The sequence below is a fragment of the Pagrus major genome, chromosome 10 (genome assembly GCF_040436345.1).
Source record: "Pagrus major chromosome 10, Pma_NU_1.0".
Classification (NCBI taxonomy): domain Eukaryota; kingdom Metazoa; phylum Chordata; class Actinopteri; order Spariformes; family Sparidae; genus Pagrus; species Pagrus major.
This window is the reverse complement of record NC_133224.1, coordinates 14281784-14307036: the sequence shown is the minus strand read 5'-3', so window position 1 is coordinate 14307036 and position 25253 is coordinate 14281784. Positions and strand designations below refer to the sequence as shown.

Here is a 25253-nt window from a genome sequence, read left to right as displayed (position 1 = left end):
AACTTTTGACTAGAGCAATATTTGAGTCATCCTGACAAACTATTTTAATAGTGTTGATGCATTTGGGATTTATGTGAAGTTTGAGTGTAGAGAGAGACAGGGCTTCCCTGATCAGCACACATACTGTTCTAATTCTAATTATGTTTTGAGAATATACCGGAAAATTGACAGTGTCGTCATAAATTCCAGCACCTTCAGTGAAATTGTGTCATTGAAAGCAGTGTCGTATATTCCATTGATGCTAAAACGCAGCAGAAGCAAAGGTGCTGGTCTAAGCTGGAGAATACTGTAAGTAGTGATAAAAATGATTTAAAAAAATAATTCTGAGTAGATTTCTCTGTTTGATTAATAGTTTGAACCATGTGTGCAAAGATAAATAGTGCAGTGCGTTCTCTTCTTGTATATTATTTTGTCCATAATGCAAGTTTTGACAGAAAAAAAATGTCTCTCAACACTTTTCTTTTATATTACACACATGGAGAATTTTGTTGTGTAGGACACTGTCAGTGTGATTGAGAAGTCATGCCGAAACATGACCTGAAAACACTGGTGGCTCTTTCATTTCCTTTGAGCCACACTAATCAAAAGTGTGAATTAACCGTTTACCAGGCTTTAGTCTTGTTAACAGTGGAACAGATGTCAGTGTGTTATATGATGTGTCACCTGACTCTGTTGGGTCTTCTCAGCCTTTACACAGCTTTTCTTTGAGATAATTTTTACTGTCCATATTTTTACTGTTCTGGTTCAGTGTCAGTGCTTTGAGCTGACAGACAATGTTAGCAACTAGCTGCTGAAGAAATGAAACAGAGCTAAAAGGACAGTAAATATTGGACTTCCATTCATCAGGACACAAACACAGCTACTTGCTGTTACAACTATTGCTTCTTTAGAAATGTAAGAGAGATCTAAATCAGACCTAAATAGGACTTGTGCATACCTAGGACTATTTTATATTTACTGAACAGAGGCTACTATTGCATAACGTGGCAATTACAAGGTAATGGTGAGTGCTAAGATGTAGTGCAACAAAAGCACAGGTTGAGAAAAGTCAGCGATCTGACTCAGTAATATTAGTTAAACAGAAATGGCTATGTTAAGTTTGCTAGCATAAGCTCACATTAAGTACCATGAGCTGTTGGTCATATCGGATCAAGCAAGACTGCAGTAGTAAAACTCCCTAACCCTAACCCCCTGTGTCTGTTTGTTGGTTGGTTTGTCAGCAGGATTACTCAAAAACTACTGAACAGATTTCCACCAAACTTGGATGAAGGATGAGTCTCAGCCAGAATAGACCCCATTGACTTTTGCTGTGGATCTGGATAAAGAGACAGATCCTGGAATGTTTTCTCACTTTCTTTAACATTGTAAGATGTTTTGGTGTTTTTCAACATTTTTTTCTCTGGGAATAACGCATGGATCCTGAGGACAAACATCAGGCATATTTAAATGGCTGGTATCTATGAATGAATACAAAGGGAAGTGTTTGGCCTTGGCAGAGGTATGCACTCTGAGTGCCATTCTAGTTGCTATTGAATCCACTTTTCATTTTATGAGATGAATAATTTGTTATTCTGCCTTTAAAACTCCCACATTCTTACTTTAATGAGTGCTATATGACAAGCACAAAACTCAACAAGCAGTTTTCAGTTGTTATATTCAGTTCAACATCATGTTCATGCCCCATGCTTTACATCTGCATCCAATACAAAACTGTGTGGTCTCATTATAAAGAAATCACAGTACGACCAAAGACTGTATATTATTTCTCATTCAGAGGCCGTGTGCTTGTCTGATCAAAGTGCAGTGAAGCTTCCGCTTCCCTTGCCGCCATTATGTAACCCCAAATGGCTGTTATTTCAGGCTTGGCCATGTAAAAACCATCTCAGAGATGTTACTATCAGTGTAGTCACAGGAAGCCTTGCGGTGGAACAGGAAAGAAAACAGGAAGTGAATGCAGCCGAGCCACAGGTTGTGTTGAGTCGACCTGCTGATCCTATTGGTGGCTGCCTCGTTTGTTGTGGATGCCCAAAGTGAAAAGCAGACATTGTGACGTCAGTGCAGTCGCTGAATGGGGATGACTGATGTTCCCAGGAAGAATTGAGGAAGTTGAAACATAGTATAGCTGCCCCAAAACAACATCCCCCTTCACCTCTAAAGTACCGCCATGACAACACTTGGGTCACAAGCTTACCCAGACTGTGTGAACTGATTAGGAAAGCTCGTGAACTAGTTTGATTTTCTGTAATGTTTTGACTTCAGCTCTGCAGTCTGTATGGAATGGATCTCAAATCTTATGATTAAGCTCTACCCGAGCATTAGTTCAGACAGTGTCCACGTGTGAATTTCCACCTCAGCTGATGGAAGTGGATTGAATGCGAACTTAATGCAACATTTAAATTCATAATTTGGTTCATAATAATATCTTGTATTGTTAATATTCATTTAAGTACATTGTTATTGCATTGCTGCTGCTTATCAGTGTTCAAACTATAGCTAACTGGTTGTATAGTTGGTAACAAATGGAAAATGAAAATGAGAAAATGTCTTTTGCAACTAACTGATTGTCGAAAGATCATTGAAAAAAATCTCATTAAAGTTCTACGCAGAGGGCACTTAATATAACCTTGTTTGAATAGTCTGCCATTTGATCCCATTTGCTTTGCTTTTTTATAAAATTTGCTGATGATAAGAAAAATAACAAATAAAACCGGCACTGTAATCCTTTAACATCAACGCACAATACATAATCTCTGCCACTGATAGTCTCTCTATTAAAACGAAACAAAAGCTGCAGTGTTGTGTGAGGACGGCTGGACCGGGCCGGGCCGGGCCGGTGCTCAGCTGCTAAGAGCTCGCCAGCTCCGGAGGAGAGAGTCTGGTGGAGGAATAAACACCCACAGTCACATCTGATTCTGCTCTGATCCAGAGCCGTTTACCAACAGGAGAGTGCTGAGATTAATTTTTAACTTTTAGGAATACAAAGTGGATTTATCTTCACTCCCGTTTATCACCCTGACTTCAGCAGGGATCCTCAGCATCTCTGGTGGATCCTCATGGATCACAGATAATACATTGTATTGTTTGGTAGCTCTCTGACCCTTTAACCCACACAATGAGCTAGTTTTTATCACACAGTCAAAGAATATGTCTGTAGTAAGTAATACTGCTATCAGTCTGTGTGACTTTGACGTACCTGGGGCTTGTCTGGGACTGCCAGCAGGATAGAGCTCTCTGTGCCAATATTATTTGCCCTTTCTGTGGAATCAATACAAGGTTAAAGCCACAGTGAGACTGCAGGCTAAACTAATTACAAGTCTTTTATCATCAGGATAGCAAAGTCAGCAGTTGGATATATGCCCAGGTTTTCTTATCCTGATGGAGGAGGCAGGTGGCAGAGCTCCAACCAGGAGTTTCTACAGACTCTCTGTTAGTATACATGTTAGCATGTGAAAGACCAATCAATGGACTTCATTCAAGAACATTTGTGTATTCCATTGATGGAAAGTAACTAATTTGTACATTTACTCCAGTACTGTGCTCAAATACCATTTTGAGAGACTTCTACTTTACTTAAGTATTTCCATTTTCTGTTACTTTATGCTTTCACTGCACTACATTTTGAGGCAAATGTTGAACTTTACTTCGTACTTTACACTTGCAGTGCATTTAAGATTCAAGGTTAATTCCATTGTCATTCCACCACACAGGGTTGCACAATGAAATGTAAGTTGTAGTCCCTTTATGCTACACAAGATAAACTATTTTTATGGTGTTGAGGATGAGTTGAGGAGTGTCACAGTCTGAGGAGTGAAGCTGCTCTGTAGTCTGGTGGTACAGCAGCAGATACTTCTGTATCTGTTGTCAGACGGCAGCAGGGTGAACAGACTGTGGCTGGGTGGCTGTTGTCTTTTAGTATCTTTGGGCTCTGTGCAGACATCTCACTTCACTGATGTCACTGATGCTCTGTAGATGGTACCAGCCGCTGTAGAGCCTTCCTGTCCTGGGCGGTGATGAACCATGCCAGTTTGTCATGTTTCCAGTCAGGATGCTGATGAGTACGTGCGTGTTCATGTGTGGGTTTTTAATGAGTAATGAATGTTTGTACAGTGTGTCAGTGGGAAATTGCTCATGAGTAGTAGGGCTGCAGGATATGGTCAAAAAGTTATATTGCGGTTATTTTGACAGATGTGATATAATTCATGATTATTATGGATGATTAAATTTCACATCACAATTTTCATCATTGAAAAACTAGTAAAATCATGATGATGTGGCATTTCTCCCAGTCTCTGCAAGACAAACATGTTTGATTACATCTGGAGAATAAGCTTTGTAGGCCATCTCTGCAGCACTACAACATTTCATTAAAACACTGTTTTGTGACACATTGTACCTTTATAAAATAATTGCACTTCTTGCCATTTGGATATTGCACTTAGTCTCACTGTGATTTGCTTATTTGTGATTAATTGTGCAGCCCTAATAGGTAGGTGAGTACAAAGGTGAAAATGTGCATGTTAAAAAGTGAACAGCGTTCGTAAGTGTATGTTGTTGAGTAAGAACGTGTTCAGAAGTACACATTCAAGAATAAGTTTTTAGTTGCAGAGTCTATTTATGAGTAAGAGTTCATTCATGGTCAACTATCTTTCACAAAAGTAGCACTCATGAGTTAAAAAAGGCTGAAGTTGGAGTCCGTCTGCAGACCATAGCGATCTTAAATTATCTGCAGAATATGTGCTCCACAACAAACTAACCAACTGCAGTAACTGATGCCAAATCCTCAGTCCAGTAAAATGTTCAGATGTGTTCAGCTCTTCTCAATGAATGTGCTCTTCACAGCCTGGAAGTATTGAAGTTAGTAGCTGTCTAATTTGTGCTGCATTTGAGTTTTTCTGTCTGGTGCACTGTTATCTGTTACATGTCATCCGAGGTTATTGTGTGAAGCAATGCAAAGCCATGTTTCATTGTTGTGCAAAGCACACTATGCCTCGTCTGGGGCATAGAGCAGCTTGATACCAGCTGTGAAGGCACATCACCCAGGCTTTCAAAACCACAACAGTGTGCTCTATCACAGCGTGGGTATGCATCTGACGCACATTACGCAAGCTATCTGTTTTCTGTGTGTGCTAGAGTTGTCATGAGCCAAGGAGCTAAAGTATGACCTTGATCAACTTTAGAAAGAGGTGAATCTTATAGAAATGACAAGGTCATTATGCACAGGACACAGGACACCTGTCTACATGAGCACCTTGCTTTAGTTGACACCTACCACCGTGTTTTGACTAGAGAGTTGTGCATTCCCCTGGCTACTGAGAAGCAGGTTGCAATTTTTATGTTATTTGGACATTAATATTGTGATACTACTTGCTATTGTGTAAGATTATTGGTCTGGATGAGGTGCTAAAATGTGTGTATGTGTTTGTACACAGTCTATTCTTCATGATGTTACAGCCTGACAATTCATTTTGATCCCATTTCCACTTGATGCTAACATCTGATCTGTGACCTGTGGCCTTTTGCATTTGCTCCTTGTGTTAATAAGCATATCTTAATATAAAAGTTAGTTAGGTGGGGCTTGTGAACTCGACAAACAAAATCAAAGGTCAAAGAAAAAAATGGCATGAATGTGTCAAATGATGTGGATTACTTATGACCTGCGGCACAGTTGCACCATCTGTCTCTTGTTCTGTTACAGTCTACTGCTGTATTTTCTTTTTTCTGTCAGATGACGGGAACAATGTTCATGAAAACTGATGTATTCACTTAAATTCACCTCACAAAGTGCCCCAATGTTAAATCAATTAACATACATCTCCTGATGTGCGCACTTGGACACATCATCAGTGTTGTTTCCTGGGGTCTACAACAGACACCCTCGTCCAGGTGACCCGACCGAGGTTCACCAAACCTCAGCCTGTGTTCAGGTGGCACTATGCTGACCTGCATCTGTCTCCCCTTCACAGCCAGAGCCATCTGAAGGCTTATTCAGCTGCTTCCGTGTTGTTATTGATGGTTCGGATTGTCTTATCTTATCTCATGTCATCTTTCTTCGGTTGCCGCCCGTTATGCCCAGGATTCTATAGACCTTGAAAAACCTCTTCAAGATGGTGCACTGAGATCAATTTCCGAGTCACAGGCCGGAGGACAAGGGAGAGAGGAGACAACGAGGCATGAAATAAAGAAATGAGAAGAGCCCATCGCAACCTAACAATGCCACACCGCTTCCAGATGTCCTGTGTCCAGTCCAATCACATTCCAATGACAATGCGCTCTGCAGGCAAATGCACCCATGCATTTACATGTGCATCTGTGATATCCAGACAAAATACAGATACAGATAATGTGTTAGTGTAAGGTATAAATGCAACTGTAAAGTCTGTCTTCCTTTGTCTTTGTGGAGCAGCAGTGTAAGGCAGTGTGACATACAGAGGTTAGTCTGATAAGGGCTTTGATCAGCAGCAGGAGATGAGAAACACCTGATCTGTTTCTCATCTTCCTCTGGAATGCTCCTCTGGTCAGTAGTGGAGAGGAAGTGCTGAGGTGGAATGGGCTCTAACAGGTTGCAGATTTCCATGAGAACAACCTACGTTCATCCAAAGCATGGTATTTGAGTCTGGCAGTATATCAGCATGTTCTCTAAATACAAGTTTCTGAGTTGTGGCGTCCAATAGGAGCAGCTTTGTGTCGGGTTTAAACCTTGAAGTTAACTCAGATGGCTTCAACCTCTATTTAACTGGATTTGTTTGGGAATGACTTCAGCATGTCATTATTTATGTGACTGCTTTGAACATAGAACCTGAATCTCCTACAATGACCCAGTCCTCCTGTGTACAGTTTAGTGTGTGTGTGTGTGTGTGTGTGTGTGTGTGTGTGTGTGTGTGTGTACAATATGTTCCTCTGCTGATAAATATATCATGTTTTGTATTTTTCTAGCTTGAGGTTACATCCTGTCACAATGATGTATGTACTGTATATGTTTATATTCATTCATTACATTTTCGTCCCTTTCAGGCTCGTAACATCAGTACGTCTGAACTGGCAGCCATCAAGATTGTCAAGCTAGACCCTGGTATGTTCACTGTCCAAACTGACACAACATGCTCACAACTTTTTTTCTTCCTTGTTTGAATTATATGTATCAACAGTCTGACATTTTGGGAACTGTGCCTTTGCCAGTCAGTCAGCCAGAAGAGAAGATCAGTGTCAGTTTCATCGGAGAGCTTAGGGCAGGTCAGGTTAGCAGTTTCCTCTTGTTTCCAGTCTTTGTGCTCAGCCAGGTCAATATGTGACATCATCTTAAGGTTGTGTGTATAGAGTGGTGTAGTCTGCAGTCCTAAAACCCAGAAATCAGTTAGCATGTTAGCACTTCCTGTTCCCCCGTCTCAAAGTCTGTGAATTTTTCGAATGTGTTTTCAGTTAAACGTCTGAAATTAGGTGTGTGGTTACCACAGGCTGATGATATTTACATGTTTTGCTCTACAACATAAAATGCATCATTTAATGTCCCACAGTTTAATTATAAAGCTCTTACTTGTCTTAAAAACATGTCTAAATGAGACTACAGAGGTTGTCTGGGACATTAAACGTTATCACAGCGAACACAGAGACTCATCTACTCACTAGTCCTTCTTTACAGGCCCACTTCAGTGACAAACTATTCTAACTCTGAATTTACAACTTGTACAGTGATCACTTTATAGAAAACCTGTATAGTAATTGTGTAGTAAGATGCTAAGTGGTGGTGACGTTTAAGTCATGTGACCGTGATGTCGTCTGTTTATGGCCTAACATTAGCTTTTTACTGCTAGAGATTTAAATTGTGCTTCAAAAATCATAAAGTGGTGTTCAAAACAATGGTCCTATAGTGAGACATATCCAACGACAGCTGATCTCCAGTTTTGGAGACCAAGGACAGTGTGGCTGACACTGGCTGATGCCAACGTTGACCCATGTGACTGCTACTTTCTAATAATAAAATAAAAAAGGATGATGCCAGTTGATGACATGTCTCTGGCTGGATATAAATTTCACAAATTGTCAGACTGTTCCTTTAGAATTTAATGTCTATCTTAAAACAATAACATGCTCATGTACATTATGAAATGATGGCTGTAATCATTCCTTCTGTCCATACAGTCTGCAAAGAGACCCACTCATAAAGTAATTGAAGTGTAAGTTATGGAGGACCAAATCCACAGTCCTCACTCTCTGCAGAGGTACATGCAGAAGTTTACTGAATCTAATATGAGTTTCAGCAGTCTGAGTTAGAGTGGTGCTGACCTACCCAGCTCCGTCTTTAGAAGGGCCAGATTTGAAATACAGCACCGAGGGGCCAGACTTTTACATTCCAGATGTCTGACCGGCAAAGCTCTGAATTTAAATGTGTTAAAACAATGCACTAATTATTTTTTTCTGTACTTCATTAGTTTTCACAATTAAAAATAATTATTATACAAAAGTAAAGACACAAATAATGGACCTTTATATTTTTTTAGTAGTTAAGTAGGTTGTCAGTTTGACTCTTAAATACCCCCTGCTTAAACAGCCTGGGTTTAAATATTTAAATGAAATTGTACTGAAGCCCTAAACTGACATGAGTCAAACATGTTATTATTATATCAACAAAGTTTGTCTCCTCGAGATCTTGAGGAAATGATCCTATTATCTCAGGAAATCAACATTTGTTATTCTGTGATAATGACTTGAATAACTTGTGGTCTCAATAAAACAAATAACACTTCACTCGTTATCACAGGAACACTGAGGAAATAATATGTTGACCCATGACCTTTAAGGGCTTCCATATTTTTGTGCTTATTGACAGACATAACCAATGAATGGGCTAATAAGCCTACTTACAAAATGAGCAAAGGGCTGGAATGAGGTTGTAACTGGCCCCAAGGCCACCAGCTGAATAGGTCTGGTGTAGTGTATGAAGTATATTCTAAAGTTAAGGACTTTTTTGTACAAATGTGTCTCTAAACTAAACTGACTGCTGCCATGCTGAGCTGCAGTGAAGGGACAGCAACACAAAGACAGAACTTCTTCTGCAACTTTCTCAAATACTTGCTTAAGATGTCGATTCCCGAAAAGTGCCAAACAGGTGTTTTTGGAGCATTCCACAAGTTTCTCAGTCTTTCTTTGCCTCTGTCCAAACTTGTTTGGAACGTGTCCATCAAATTCATAATAAACATATGTTTACAAAAATCAATGAAGCTGATGAGGTCAAACGTTACATATATTATTTTTGTATTGTTTTCAAGTAAGTACATGTTAAACAGGATTAGCAAATTCTTTTTTTTGTTATGTTTTACAACCTTTTTTGGAATCCAAGTTGTTTTTCGACAAACTCAGACTGCTTCATATAGCTTTGAATGAACCTGGGGGTGCATCACAGTGGAAAATGACTTTGTATTTGTCCCATAGCACAAACATTGAAATAACATTAACATGGCTGTTATGGACAGGTGGGCAAATTACTGTAACTGCTAAATCTTTTGACACATATATGGCCATGTGAGTGTTGTTTTAAGATAGAATTCAAATGTAAACCTACCCTTTAATAGATTATTATTAGATACTACATATCTATGTGTGGTGGGGAAACCAAATCCAGCCCACTTGAAGCTTCAAAATCTGTAGTATCACACTGGTACTGGTACATGATGGTACTTTTTTCAGGTTTAGCACTCACTGATTCAAATAAACTACAGGCTTCCTTACAATCCAGGCACACCATGCTGTAGGAAAACCGTTGTATTTCTGGTGACGTGTCTCGGTTTGATTGGCCAACGAAATGCTTAAGCAGTCGATTACACCGAGACACGGCGCTAGAAACGCGGTGTGCGCTCCACTCCTGCACTGTGCAATCATATCATATTTTATTATCATGTCATGTTACATTTTCTTTATGAATGAAAAAAGCGGTGAGACCTTGGCTTGAGTTGAAAAGTTTAGAATATTTCAACTTCTAAAAGCCGCTAGATAAACATGACGCCCTGTGCAAGAGAGCAGCACATGCTGGGCACGTAGTAGCATAAGAAAACAATGGTTTTAATGAGGACGTGTTTCTAGAGATGTGTCTCGTTGTTCTCGGCCATAATAACTTTCAACTTTTCAACACAAGGCGTGGAGTTGCTCCACTTTTCCCATTGATGGCCGGTTGTGCAGGCAGCCTGCTCCACAGCAGCACCACACTGTTCTGCCCAAACAGGCTTGTCCAAGGTGTTTTTGAAGCATGCCTGTGTGACTGAAGCCTTAAACAGCATTAAGTCTTTTTTCTCATTTAATGCTGATTATGAGCAGTACATCACCACACCTCTCTGTCCAATGAAGATAAATAAATACATGAATTGACACAGAAACTGGCCCGATGTTAAGTGAATGGTGTATCAGACTAACATGCCAGTACTCCCACTTGTCTAACCCAATGGTTTACTGGTCTGTAATTTTCATTGACACCAGACTGTTGTGAGAGAAAACACTCACTGAGCTGTCTGTCTCTTCAGGTGATGACATCACATCCATCCAGCAGGAGATTACGATGATGAAGGAGTGCAAGCACAAAAACATCGTGGCCTACTTCGGCAGCTACCACAGGTGCTGTGTGTTATCAGCCTGTCCACATCGCATGTGTGGGATTCCTCAGATTGTTGGTGGTCTGAATTATGTGGAATTTGACTTTTGTTTTCCCCACACTGCTGCTGGATTCCTCTCCCACTCTTTCAAGTGCTTCGTTAGATTGTTGGATGCATGCATAAGCTTCAGAATATTAGGGAGTGTCTACTGGTGTTTCCTTTAGTTACTGAATGCCTCGGTGTTGTCCTCCACAATCCCTGCAAAGAAAAACACCAAGATAATAGTTGTATGTCTCCCTTCAGGAACACCAAGCTGTGGATCTGCATGGAGTACTGTGGTGGAGGCTCACTTCAGGATATGTATCATGGTATAAATACAAATAAATCTTGTATTTCATCCAATTTTAGTGCTAATTTTAGTTTTATCTGCAACTCGTTTTAAAAAGTGCCACATTACCAATTAAAGGAACAGTGGGAGGGTTGTTTGCAGTCTTACCCAGAAAAGGTGAAAAAGATCAATGTAGATTTTCACATTTCTGTGCACATTGTACATTCATACAACACAGAATCAACAAGTGAAAGTGAAAACTAGTGGAGATAAAATGATTAATTGCTATTAATGTGATAACTGTAAACATTCAGTAGCAACTATTTCAGTGAATACATGTTGAGAATCATCCTTAGGGTCTCTTGGATGTTAGGGACAAATTTCAGTCCAGTCCATTGAAAAATAAGCATTTGCTGAGGTCTAGAATACACATACAGAGAATTATAGAAATGCTGAAAGGGGGCCAAACTTAAAAAAATTCATAACTAAAAAAGTATTTGGAGTACAGCTACGGGTACGAGTAAGAGTTAGGAATGACCCCACATACAAACAGTGTGTAGCTGCCTGTAATTAGCTGAATGACAGCTCTGATAGCTCTCACCTGTCTAACACCTCCATATACAACAAAATAAAATCCAATATACATTCTAATTCATCTTAATTAAAAGGAGCCTAGAATCCCAGTCATTATGTTAAGCAAGGGTAAACACTTTCTGGACCTATCTATAGATCCACAGGCAGGAAGTTGATCCTCACATCTGAGTCTGGGTAAGACAGCAGACAGAATGTCACTGCTGTAATCACCACATTAATTTGGAGACATAAAAACAGATGTAGAAGGCACAATGAGCAGCCGGCTCTGCTCGGCTATTATTAGAAATGTCCCTGCAGGCTCTTTCTCTTTCACCCTAATCTTGAGTCTGTGAGCTATTAATCAAACTGTCTTCACAGTGACGGGCCCATTAAAGGAGAAACAGATAGCGTATGTCTGCAGAGAAACCCTCCAGGTAAGGCTTTTTGGGTGAGCGGGAGCTTGTTTGCTGCTGCATTGTGAAATCTCTAAAGACACTCTGCTGACAGAATGAGTCATGTGTTTTTTTCCAGCCACACAAGAGCTAAATAGTATTTAACCTCGCCAGACCACTAAATGTACTGTATTGGTAAATGCCGCTGCTGCAGAGTCCACTGCAGAACGTGCCAGACTGTCTGTATTTTGTTAGGGAGTGACCTCCAGCTCACTGCAAGGTTTCATTGGATAATCAACAAAAAAAAGTGACGCTGATTTAAAAAGTAAGAACTCACAGTCTGCCTTTGTTATGGTAACTGCCAATGAAGAAAAATATTTCCCTTATGGTCTTTTTTATTTTATCCACAGTTTGGTCACATTTGCACCCTTTCTAAATAAACTGGTGGTTATGATCACTGAGCTAAACATTTCACTGCCTCTGGCTCCATCATGGTAATCCGCAGTCTAACTTGTTATTCAAGCATTCTTGTGTACCTGCTTTTACTTTTCTTTTGCCCTCCTCGGAAATGTTGTGCCATTGTTGTATAAATCTGTTTCACTTTTCCTTTTCATCCAACACTTTATTTAGTTTTAATGTACACCAGTATACAGAATGACATTATTACATCACATAAGTGAAACTAAGATTAGAATTTACCCTGCATGGTACTGAAGATGCATCTACTTTTAATCTCAAAGGTCAATCTCCTCCCGTCAGCAAATGTCTCCAGATCCGAGCAGAATCTGATGTGACTCTGGGTGTTTAAGGTCTGGCTCTGCACAAACTCTCTCCTCCAGAGTTGGCTGGCTATGATCATATCGTCATAAATGTCCACAATGAATATTGGGCTGATGGGTCCGGTAGTGTATGAGATTAGCTGCGGACAGATACAAACATGAACACACACTCAAATGACGGTGATTCCCATCCAGACTTGAGACTGGCAGAGATGACAACATGTGTATTTATGTTGAACCTCAGGACTTGTTCAGCTGCACATTTGTTGAGGAAATTGATCCACTCATCATCAGCTAACACAGATCTATACTGCGAGTTGTTTATTCTGTGGTTGTATTGGGCCTCTGCAGGCAACGTTGAAAATCGAGCAGGAATGTTTTATGGCATAAATGGATTGTTTTGGAGGTTTGCATCAATGGAATAAAGTACTTTGATTTATCAGGTATTACATTTGCTGGAAAATGACATCGTGTGGACACATTCTCCAAACAGTTTCCCAAATGATTTTAATTACATTCCAATGTACGGTATATTAATATTACAGTATCCACTTACTCACGCTGTAATTGAAATTGTATCCAATTTGCCCACCTGTAGCAGCTCCTGCATAGTAAGCTGATCATATGGCCCTGTGTTGTAGAGTGATGCTGTGTCAGATCTCATTTCAAGACTTTAAACAACAATAGCAAATTTTGCTCTGTGTCCCCCAAACTGTATCTGACCATTGAATAAGTAATGACAGAAGATATATACACAAAACAATCTGCACTGATTTTCTTGTGGTGCTTTTTTTGCAGGGTTTGTATCACCTGCACGAAACTGGTAAAATGCACAGAGACATAAAGGTAAAGCAGTTACTGTATAATGATGCTCATGTATTTATACTGTGGGTAATCATGTGAACACAAGCTGAGATCAGTGTGTGTCTTCTCTCTGCAGGGAGCCAACATCCTTTTGACAGAGCGAGGAGATGTGAAACTGGGTCAGTGGTGATCTGTATTGGACCCACACACACACACACACTACAATTCTACCAAACTACTCACAGCCATCAAGTGGGCTTAAATAGGCCATCTATAGTGGACTTCAGCCACCGTCAGCATCAGTGTGACCCTGTCTGTCTCCTCTGTGTCTAGCTGATTTTGGAGTGGCAGCAGAGATCAGTGCCTCTGTAGCCAAAAGGAAGTCTTTCATAGGAACGCCCTACTGGTAAGATGAATGACGCTACACTCACCTGACCTCACCTCTGTCTCTTTACAGCAGCATGCAGATCAGGATTCAGCCTGTAAGGGTGACTGTAATGACACAATACTGTTGTCAGTATGTTTTGGATGAGGGCTGCAAGTAGCTGATATTTTATAGCAGTATTCTTTGTCTTTATATTAACTGTTTATCTGAGTGACATCACACATATAAAGGAGGAGGTTGCAACATATAATGAGGAATTCAATCAATCATTCAATTATATCCAGGGATCAGTGAAAGACTTTCCATTTTAACTGGTGTAACTTGCTCAATGAAAAAAGAAAAAGAATAAGTGGTAATATATATTTTTTTCTTGCGTTGCGTTAATTTTGGCAGCTGTTTTATATTTCATCTTAGTCTTTAGATTAAAATGCTTAAAACTTAAAACCTTTAAGTCCAGTTTTAGTTGACAAAACACTGCTTCGTCTGAGTCGACCTTTAGTCAAAATGTTTCCTCTCTTTAAACTAATTCAGTTAGTTTATTAATGATAGGACAATATATGTGATAAATAACAAAGAGTTTACTGTATATATTATAACAGTTTAACAGTTTACAGTTTACTCTGACAACTTAAAACTGTCATCTCTACATGTCATCTCTGTTTCACTCACAAGTTTTAAGCTAGAAAACTGACGTTAGCCAACACATAACCTAGCTAACGTTCATTCATTTATTACAGCAAACTACAAACTTTTTTTTGGCATGAAAAACTGGCTTCCGGTCAGGCAAAGCCACTGTGGCCTGCTAGTAAATTTGACACAAGATGACGTAGCGTACGTACATACATTTCGTTATAGATTTTATTGTCAAAGATCTATTTTTAGCTCGTCAACATCTTGTCTTTGTCATGGAAAAAAGGTTCTTGACCAACATTGTGGTAAACAGGGACAGAAAGGGAAAATGAAACACAACAGATGAACTTTGTGTGAACATAATGAGGGAACAATATAACAATATGTTCTGAACGTGATGCTGGATGATGACATTAGTCATTAGCCATGACATCACAACAACATGATTGGTCAGCTGGATGATGGGCCTGTAACAGCCTTAATTATGTTGTTCTAGGAGCAACACCAACACATATAATATTAGACCCCATGAGTACAATGAGTGCAAACCAAATCAAATACAATCCTTTGTATGTGTACACACCAATAAAGCTGAATACTTATTAGAGCATCAAATGTGGACTGAAAATAGTGCCCAACACCTGTTAGAGTGACATTTAATAAAAACTACAGTGTGCACAGAGACTTTGTATAATTTAAATAAACACGTCATATCAGAGGTGGGCCATAATGTCTGGCTGAGACTAAAGCATCAATAAAAGGCCATTGTCTGCTAAATACTGTGCACATGTCCTCTTCAGGAGAGTTATATCGGCTGCTTCTCTCCCCCTCTGTTTCTTTTTCCTCGGTTCATCTGTCCAGGATGGCTCCAGAGGTGGCTGCAGTGGAGAAAAAGGGTGGGTACAACCACCTCTGTGACATCTGGGCCGTCGGCATCACTGCCATCGAGCTGGCTGAGCTCCAACCGCCCATGTTTGACCTCCACCCAATGAGGTGAGTCAGCACAGACAACACGGAGTCCAGCTCAGACAGCTGGAAACAGACGGATTGACTGAACTCTGCGTGGTGTCAGCGCAGAGAGATAAACAGAAGAGACCTGTGTTATGTAACACTTTGGCTGCCTGCTGTGTATTTTATTGTACTGATTTTGGCAGTCACTGCATGTAAACAATACAGACATTCTCCAGCCCGGTGACATTTAAAACGATGTTTCAGAGCGCTGATGTTGATGTCCAAGAGCAACTTCCAGCCTCCAAGACTAAAGGATAAAACCAAGTGGTGAGCTGAACTGTCTGCCTTCCTTTAAAATCATGTAGCATGTCTTCCTTCAGTCTTGTCATCATCATCTTGATGTACGACTCATTCACACTCCCCCCCTTCTCTTTTCTCTCTGCAGGTCTGCAGCTTTCCAGAGCTTTGTGAAGATGGCTCTCATTAAAAGCCCTCGTAAAAGGCCCTCAGCTGAGACACTGCTGCAGGTTAGCTTCCACTTAATAGCTTGTCATTAGTGAATGGCCGCTGACCAGCCATCTGTCTTCATAAAGACACTATCATATATGCACTATTCATTAATGTAATAAGTTCTATTTTTAACCCCTAGGTATCCAGAGAAGTTTGATTCTCTGTCATCAGAGGGAAATTAAAGCCTCACATTCATACACATTGTTTCTCACCCGGCACCTCTGACACAGTTTGCCACAAATATTACACCACTTCTGCTCAGTGATTACTAGGTCAAATCAAAGTAATCCAGGTGATTGTTGTCGGTAAGGTGTGAACAGAGACGTGCTAGTAGATGAAGCAGACAAAACTCAAAAAACAACTTGTGACCATCACAGTACCTGTGGGCCAGTTAGTGTAGATTGTGCAGTTTGTCAAAGCCATTGTCTGTGATTTATCTGAGATCAACATTTCTATTCCAGTTCAAGGTCTTGACCTCTACCTTGTTCCTTCAGCATCCGTTTGTGACACAGCTGCTGACCCGTAACCTGGTCATTGAGCTGCTGGACATGGCCAACAACCCTGAGCTCCACAACAGCCACACACACAGCATGGACGACAACGAGCTGGAGGTCAGTACCGCAAGGAAGACAGAAGCTGACACGCAGGCCAACAGATGATGTTTACTGTTACATCCATAATGAAAAGTAGTTTTATCTGGCTGTGACTTCTGAAAAAAAACAACTAACTGCTAACACAGAAAGACAGGCAACGTCAGACTCAGTGTTTTTGCTGGTGTGTCATGTTAATGCGATGTGTCGACAGGTTGGGGAAGTGGCTCCGGACAAGATTCAGTCAGCAGGGAAACACCTGCCAGTAGAGAGGACGCTGTCTGAAGAACAATGTGAGCACACACCCACCCACCCACACACACACACACACACACAGACAGACACACACAGATTTTGAAGGAACAATCTGACAATTTGGGAAAATTTGAGTTGTTGGTGGGTGGATTTTTCCAGTCATTCTGTGAGGCTAAACATGTCCTGGAGCTCACACAGATGTGAAACTTACTGTATATTTGCTGGCTGCTGCGTAGACCATAGATAAGTGTACATTTCAACATTTTGGAGTATTGTTTCAAAAGGAAAATTCACTTATTTGCTTTCTGTCTTCACACAAACAGAAATGTAAAAATGAGTTGTGGTTTCAGGGGGAGTTCCATGCTGTAACTCTCCCTTGGCAGACAATAGCTACCATTTCATAAATTCTTGTTGGCACAATGTGGTTTGCAAGTTTGGTACCATTGTGTCTGTACAGAGACCAAAACTAAAAGCTGCTGTGTTCACTGCCTGTATTTGGCAATCTGAGCTCTAGCCAGTGATGAGCCACAGAAGTACAGGGCAAAGGATGAACTGTTTGTCAAGAAATAGTTCCAGCACATAACTCCCCCTAAAACCACACTCTGTCATTTTTACATTTCTGTTTGTGAACGTTTAAACAAACGTGATTAGTGAACTTTAAATGTATTGGTGGGTGTATTTTTAGCCAAGCTAGTGGTATGGCTCGGTGTGTCGGTTGGTTTGTACATGGCGTCCAGACTGACGTATCTCAACAGCTATTGGATGGAGTGCCATAAATTGTTGTAGAGACATTCATATGCCCCAGCAGAGGAAGATTAATGCCTGGTGATTTTTCATCTAATGACACAATCAGGTCAAATTTTTAATTTGTCCAATACTCTGGTTTATGATGAAATCCCTGCAAATCCTTCCCATCAGCTTTATTATTGCTCAGCACCATGACATATATATGACCAACAATATACTGTATTGTAGGAGTGTAGGCAGCCACTCTTTAAGCAGCTCTGCATCATTTGCTTGTGATTATGGTCAAATAGAAGAAGGTGTATAACATTTTAAGGAGTGTAGGAGGCAAACCAATGACCACGCTATTCATTCCAGTGAATATATCATCCATATGTTTCTTAACTATTTCACAGTAATACAGATTGTTTCTGACAATGCCTGTATGCGAGTGCATTTGATATCTGTGCCTGTGACTGTAAGCATGCATGTCTAAATATACTGTATGTTGGTTGTCCTTGCTGAAGAGTGGCTTCATTGTCTACTATGAGCCCCAGTATTCAGTGCTGTAATCTCCAGAATATGAATGAGGACAAAAGCCTCTCAGTCAGCCCGCTGATGGCTGCCCTCGTCCTGTAACCCGTCCATACATGTGGGCAGGAGGCTGCGTCAGAGGATGGCACTGAGAACATGCCAGTGGTGTGTGAGAGACAGTGGTGCTTCTATACACTGGCTGGAGTGACTTCACACTGCAGCTCTGCCAAAAGCTTCTTTAGCGTCAGTGTTTCTAGTGTGATAGTCTGGCTTCACACTCAGCCCAGTGCCATATCATGAATCAACGTGATGCTGACCTCAGCTTCCCTGACATACTCTGTGCTCGGTAGACACACAAACCACAAACACATTCAACACCTGCACCACAGTTTGACCAGCATGGTCTCACACTGCTACTGCTGTTACTAATGCTACTGTAAGACTGGTGGCATCGAGCAGATGTTAAAGGGAAAGTTTTCCACATTAAAGTGTGTTCACATATGTTGGGGAGTACTACTGCATATGTGGAAAAAGCAGAATAAAGCCTCAAGAGGAAGCTGCATGTGATCTGATGAATTGCCTCCAAGTTGCATTGTGGTTAATGTATGCACCAGGTTTTATAAAGCAGTCTACTGGTCTAACATTACACTCCTGTAACACTGTTGGATTCATTATGGTCAGTTTAAAAATGATCAAAATCAGTGTCTACATTACCCTTGATGCAACATAGCCACTGATTGACATCACTGGAAGTAATTTATCAGATCATATGCAGCTTCCTCTGGAGCCACATTAGGCTTTATACTACTTTTTCACATATGCACTCACCAAGAGCTGTACACAAACTTTAACTGGTGGACTTTAAGATATCTCTCAAGGTAATTGAAAACTTTGACCTGCTAGTGGTACTAGAGGAAAAGTCAGTGGATCATCAAAGTCATAGAGCTTCGATGGGGACCATGAACATCTGTACCAAATTCCATGGCAGCCCATCCAATAACTGGAGAACCTTTCAGTCAAGCCTACAAAAGTCCCGCACCATAGGACCTTATATGTGAAAAAATCTGTCCAGAAGTCAATGGCAAGAGACATTTTTTTGACCCAGTTAGTTTGAATCGTGCCATGAATCACACATACGATGTTTTTCAATTTAACAGATAATTTGCAAGTTGAGAAAGTTGTAAAAGACAGTAAAATGCCACTTAGATTTGTGTGAACCGCTCAGTGAACTACATCATCTCTCACAACAGAGCGCTGCAGGAAGGAACAGCAAGAAATAAGTCGGCATTTTTTCACTTCTGGTCCCCTAGTCTCAAAGTCAGTGTTTTTTTTTTGAATGGATTTTCAGTTAAATGCCTGGAATAAGATCTGTGTTTGGTACAAGCTTAAAGAGGCTCTGTGCAACTCCTGTGTTGTAGCTGGTTGTTAGTTCATGTTAGCAGACTCCATTTCTAAAATAACGTTAGCTGCTGTCGCTCTCTGTTAGCAGAGCAGAGAGAGGCCCTGAGAACGTATATAAAGTCACATCCTCTGGACTGTCACAGATAATCAGACCTGAGTCCTTCACAAAGAAATCCACAGTCCAGCAGCTTTAAACACTTTAACAAACTGTATAGGCATTTTAGAGGGAGGGGGAAGGTCTCATTCTTCACGTCACGATATAATCCTCTCACATAAGACCAATGAAACAGTGATTAATACATGTAAATTGCTACTAATTGCTACATAGAGTCATGCTCTCATGGCGGCCACTAGGCCCAATAGTTAGCATGTTGTTTGATGTGGCCATAATGAATTGGTGAAATTGAGATGTGTTAACTCTGTCCTGAAGAAGGGTGTGTGTGCTACCTTCATCCCTTTGGATATTCAGTTCAGTTGATAAGATATTTTTAAGATATTTTATATTATATACATTATATAAAATATGTCAGAATTAAAATGCGCGGGGACATTAAACGTCATCACAGCGAACACGTAGACTCATCTACTCACTAGTCCGTCTTTACAGGCCCACTTCAGTGACAAACTATTCTAACTCTGACTTTACAACTTGTACAGTGATCACTTTATAGAAAACCTGTATAGTAATCAGTGATGGGAGTAACGGCGTTACTAGTAACGGCGTTACTAACGCCGTTACTTTTTTCACTAACGAGTAATGTAACTAATTACTTTGACTGTCACTGTAACGCCGTTGCCATATCCGACACCCCGTTACCGTGCGTTACTAGTCGCATAATGAGTTTTTTTTCCCTTAACTTCATGATTGAACTCGTGTGTGCCTGTCTTAATAATAATAATAATAATAATAATAATAATACATGAGTTTTATATAGCGCTTTGCGTGATACTCAAAGTCGCTTGAGAGAGAGGAGGATGAGAGAGCCGTCTCAGCAATTATTGGCTGATGTGTAGTGAGATTACGTCTTCAGCCAATCAGAGAATTGGGTATGTGTTTCCGCATGCATAGTGCCGGGTACAGAGATTTGAAAGAACTTTGGCGGGTGCTTTTAGCTCTTCTACGACAAAGGGATCGAGAGATGGAGAGTGAGGAGGAAAGCAGCAAAACCTTTTCCAGATGGAAATACCGGCACTACTTCAAATTCACCGAATTCGTAGGTAAAAATGTGCATGTCAAGTGCACATTATGTCCCGGAATGAAACCTTTGTCCACGTCTTATGTTAGCAACTCAAATTTAATGAAGCACCTGTCGATCGCTCACGCTTCAACCAAATTGGTGGCCCGCGACGATGCTAGCTCTTGTGCCGCTAATTTATATGGAGTTACAATAAATGCAAAACTCAGGTACTTGTCTTTGTTGTTGTGCACTCTATTCATCTGGCTTATGAAACACACGCTGAGAAGGTGGGGGCCGGGTGGTGAGGGTTACGGGGGCGAGAAACGCAAAAGTAACGGAATAGTTACTTTTACTAGTAACTAGTTACTTTTATTGTGGAGTAACTCAGTTAGTAACTCAGTTACTTTTTAGGAGAAGTAACTAGTAACTGTAACTAATTACTTTTTGAAAGTAACTTGCCCAACACTGATAGTAATTGTGTAGTAAGATGCTAAGTGGTGGTGATGAAGAAGTCATGTGACTGTGGTGTTTGTTACAGTCGCTTTCTGAACTAATTGCTGTGAAGTCTTTCTACACAACAGCAGTTTGGAGACAAACTTCAGCTTGTCTTTTAAGTTGATAAACATCATATCTGTAATTTAATTCAGTCATTAGTCTCTCACCATTAACTACTTTCTGAAAAAGGTCCCACAGTGGTCTACCAGAAGGGGAGGGACTTCACCATGAATGTCTGTACAAAATTGTTTTAGTTCAGCTGAGATGAAACACTGAAAATTGAAGAATATGATATATACATGTTATTTCAATTGCTTTACTCAAGTTTTAACCAAGATGAGGAAGCTAATCATTGCCATTAGGTGACAGGAAACACAGAAATAGTAATGTTACAACAAGGCATCAACACACTGAAAACACAGAGCACCAGTAAAGAGGTTGGGGAAGCTACTTTGTTATCCACCGTGGAGCTTTCAAATCAGCTGTCACCAGCTGCTTTACCCCGCAACAACACTGGATCTCTGACCAAAAAAGGACACATCATGTTCTCTGTGATTTTCAAGTTGATTTTCACCCTGAAGTGAAACCACTGACTGCTGCCAAGATGGAGAAGTTATTATTTAGCAGTTATTTGTTAAGTCAACACATGCTTCAGTGTTGACTGCGACCGCTCACATTCTGGTTCAAACAGCAAAGAAAGTCACTTCACACTTCTCACAGCAGAATGTTGATCGAAGTCGAATCAGCAGAGAGAGCTAACTGAGCCGAGACGAGACGGCAACTTCTGCTTTCTGGTTCACCAGTTTCCTCATCCACGGCTTCAATGTCAAACTGTCAGCCGATAGCTCAGGTTCTCTGTGGTCACAGGACACATTATCAGTCACATCAGCAACCAAAGTTGGACTCTTCTGAAAGCTAGCCTGCAGATTTAAACTGGAAATGAAGCTCTACCTGTCTTTACCTGGAAATATCTTCTTATAAATATAAAAGTTTTTCTTAAAAAACATTATATTATATATTATAATAATATATTCAAACATTATAAAAACACACCCAGAAGCAATCAACAGTGATGTGAGCTAAGTCAAAACATTCATGAAAACCCAAAGCGTTAATCCCCTCGTGAGTTTAGATACGATCTGTGTGCATTAATTCAACCATGTGACGTGTTGTAAAAGCAAAAGTGTTTATACCTGTTCAGAGTGCATGTCAGGACAGTCTCTCCTCAAAGGCTTTCTTTGTGTGTTGCAACATAATAAGTGACACCGACAGTTGTGTGAAGAGTGAAAAAAGTGAGCCTGAGAGAAACGATGAAGCCCTGCTTTTTTTCTTAGCGCTGCACATTTGGCCGTGATTGTTAGATCCTCTTTTGATGAACACCGGGTCACCAAAATGATCAGACACAACCCTCCCTGCTCTGTCATTAGAAAGGAGAGTTCAGACTCTTGTTTCAGAGGCTTTTAATAACAGTCTGCTTATCAACTTGAGCAGCAATATGTTTAGAGGAGAGAAGGTGAGGCCTTTAACCCCAAGAACACCAAACCTACTGTCAAGCATGGTGCTGGTAGTATTATGCTGTGAGGCTGTTTTGCTGCCAGTGGATCTGCTGCTCTAAAGAAAGTAAATGGAATAATGAAGAAGGAGAATTATCTCCAAATTCTTCAGGAAAACCTAAAATCATCAGCAGAAGATTGGCTCTTGGGTGCAGTTGGGTGTTCCAACAGAACAATGATCCCAAACACACATCAGAAGTGGTAAAGGAATGGATCAATCAGGCTAGAATTGAGGTTTTGGAATGACCTTCCCAAAGTCCAGTCTTGAATCCCATCGAGAACATGTGGACTTTGCTGAAGAAACAAGACCGTGTAAGGAAGCCAACAAATTTAGTTGAACTTCATTGATTCTGTCAAGAGGAGTGGTTAAAAATTCAGCCAGAGGACGACCAGGAGCTTGTGGATGGCTATCAAAAGCAGCTAACTGAGGTGAAAATGGCCAAGAGACATTTAACCAGATTTTAGAATTACTGTATACTTTTGATCCAGCAGATTTGACCATATTTTCAGAAGACCTACATTAAATTCATTACTGGACCAAACTTCATGAATGTTTTTTGTGACAAACTAGTTAGAGCTGTAGAAATCATTGGAACTGATGACTGCCATGATGTACACGTTCTTTACAAGTGGATGGAAACATTTCACCACGACTGTACATGGAATTTTTTGTGCCTACTAGTGAGATGCTATCTAGCATATATTGACATCTAGTGGCTAGACGCCTTCAGTGTGTGGATAACAAAATTGGGATGCATTTTGGGACATGTAGTTTATGGACAAATACTAATGTAACAGAGCCTAGGACTATTGCACAAATTCTATTTTTCACGTTTTCCTGGGCCTTGTAAATTAAGGCGATGGGCTGACCTGTGGGCCTTGGGTTTGACACATGTGCTTTACAGGGTCAATCTCTGATTGACAATCTCTGATAGTCTCAACAAAATCCTGCTATATTTCCTCGTTGTACCATTGCCATGTCGTGCTCAGCTGCTGTGTGTGAAGGCTGTAGAGGCTAATCTAACATAGTGGGAGCTCATTATTGACATGGCATGTGATGTGTGGTTGCAGAGTGCTTCCTGTCTAGCTCCCACTAAGGCCAATCGATGCACTTGAGATTAAGTGCTCATTAATAGGGTGAACGTGCCTGAATTGTATGGGAGCAAATGGGCCTGCTCTTCATTTTCTTCATCTGATGAAAGCCACAGTTCAGTGAGAATACTACACAGCACTCATTTTGTTCCTCTAACATTATCTTTGCAGTTGACCAAGTGAAGTTTGGGCCTCCACTGAGGAAAGTCACAGAGCCTTATCCTGATATGGTAATGCACTTTTTCTGTTAGGCATTGTATGGCAGTGCTGTATACTGATGGCATACATGGATATAAGCAAAGGCTGTGTTTCGGTCCCCCTTTCAGCAGGGCTCTTATGATGATGACTGGAGTCTGTCTGGAGATGAAGACAACTCACCGTAAGACTTCTCTGTTCTGTCTTTACCTACATTCAGAATTGGGAATATCACTGTTTATCTCTGTTGAGATGTCACAGCTGCACAGGATGCCCCCCTTGAAGTGATCAGTAGTTAACCTGAGGACAACAATGGAAAAACTTCTCAAATACCACTCTCCTGTCTATAATAGCCTCTAGTGTTCAATAGTGCCCCCAAATCCAAAGACTGATTGTCACATGAACTGAGCGTGGATGTGGTGTGATTTTCACTAGGGAGGGAAAAGTTCTTCATGCTTCCATGTTATATCAGTAAATTAATATACTGATCAGGCTATTTCATTCTTTATCAAAACCTGGAATTATTTTTTATATGAAATAATTTCCAAGTATTAGCAACAACAAGACAATGTTTAAGAGCCTTTTTTGTGTGTGTCATGTGATGACTGTGGGTGTCATGTGACCTGTAGTTCCAACATCAGTATTGCCGAATTGTCTGTGGCTCTGGGGGCACTATAACACAACCAGAGAGTGTATCTTTAGTGTATCCTTTATAGTTAGACTGGTTTAAAGAGCTGATTGTGTGTAAATAATAATAATAAATAACAGCAGGAGTAGTAATAGCAGCATTCCTGATACTCCTAACAGTATAGTGAGTGAGTATAGTAGTGATAATAGCAATAATGAGTATAGTAGTAGCAGCAGGGTTAGGTTAGGGTGGCCAGTGCCAGTAACAAATAGTACAAATACTCAATTATAATGACAATATTATAATAATATTAATAATATTATTAAGCATCATTCTGCTTTTTTACAACTCAATACACACGAGATGATCTAAAGCAGAGCTACATGCTCCTCAGTGAGTACTAGTGAGTACTTCTGTAGTCACCAGAGGGATACATGGAAAGATTGTGGAGAAACTCAGTTCATTTTTAAAATAGAAATGATCATTTAATAAATAATATCAGCACTGTGAGCCTCAGTCCAAACATCAGCCCTAGTACCAGGCCTCACAAACCTCTGGTTCCTTCCCTCCTATTGTTTTGGGCCATTCAGGCCTGTAGTCAGATAAACACCAGGTCTTCCTGTTGCAGGAGCCTGTTGGAATGTGTGGAGCAAGCTCTGCAGCTGAGGTAGGCCACGTCC

At 40.5% G+C, this 25253-nt stretch overlaps 1 protein-coding gene across 2 annotated transcripts in view; it reads left to right on the top strand.

Annotated features, from left to right (window-relative positions):
* map4k2 (mitogen-activated protein kinase kinase kinase kinase 2) overlaps window positions 1-25253 on the top strand; it is a 41598-nt gene that overhangs the window by 7092 nt on the left and 9253 nt on the right. The window contains exons 2-16 of one of the 2 annotated variants that reach the window (XM_073474952.1): window positions 7012-7069; window positions 10509-10599; window positions 10881-10945; window positions 11857-11912; window positions 13448-13495; window positions 13590-13632; window positions 13787-13859; window positions 15330-15461; window positions 15684-15746; window positions 15865-15946; window positions 16424-16540; window positions 16734-16812; window positions 23922-23980; window positions 24080-24129; window positions 25202-25240. In XM_073474952.1, coding sequence (XP_073331053.1) covers window positions 7012-7069; window positions 10509-10599; window positions 10881-10945; window positions 11857-11912; window positions 13448-13495; window positions 13590-13632; window positions 13787-13859; window positions 15330-15461; window positions 15684-15746; window positions 15865-15946; window positions 16424-16540; window positions 16734-16812; window positions 23922-23980; window positions 24080-24129; window positions 25202-25240 — 1055 coding nt within the window. Of the gene's footprint in view, window positions 1-7011; window positions 7070-10508; window positions 10600-10880; window positions 10946-11856; window positions 11913-13447; window positions 13496-13589; window positions 13633-13786; window positions 13860-15329; window positions 15462-15683; window positions 15747-15864; window positions 15947-16423; window positions 16541-16733; window positions 16813-23921; window positions 23981-24076; window positions 24130-25201; window positions 25241-25253 lie in introns of both variants that reach the window. The other variant, XM_073474951.1, reaches the window with a different exon arrangement.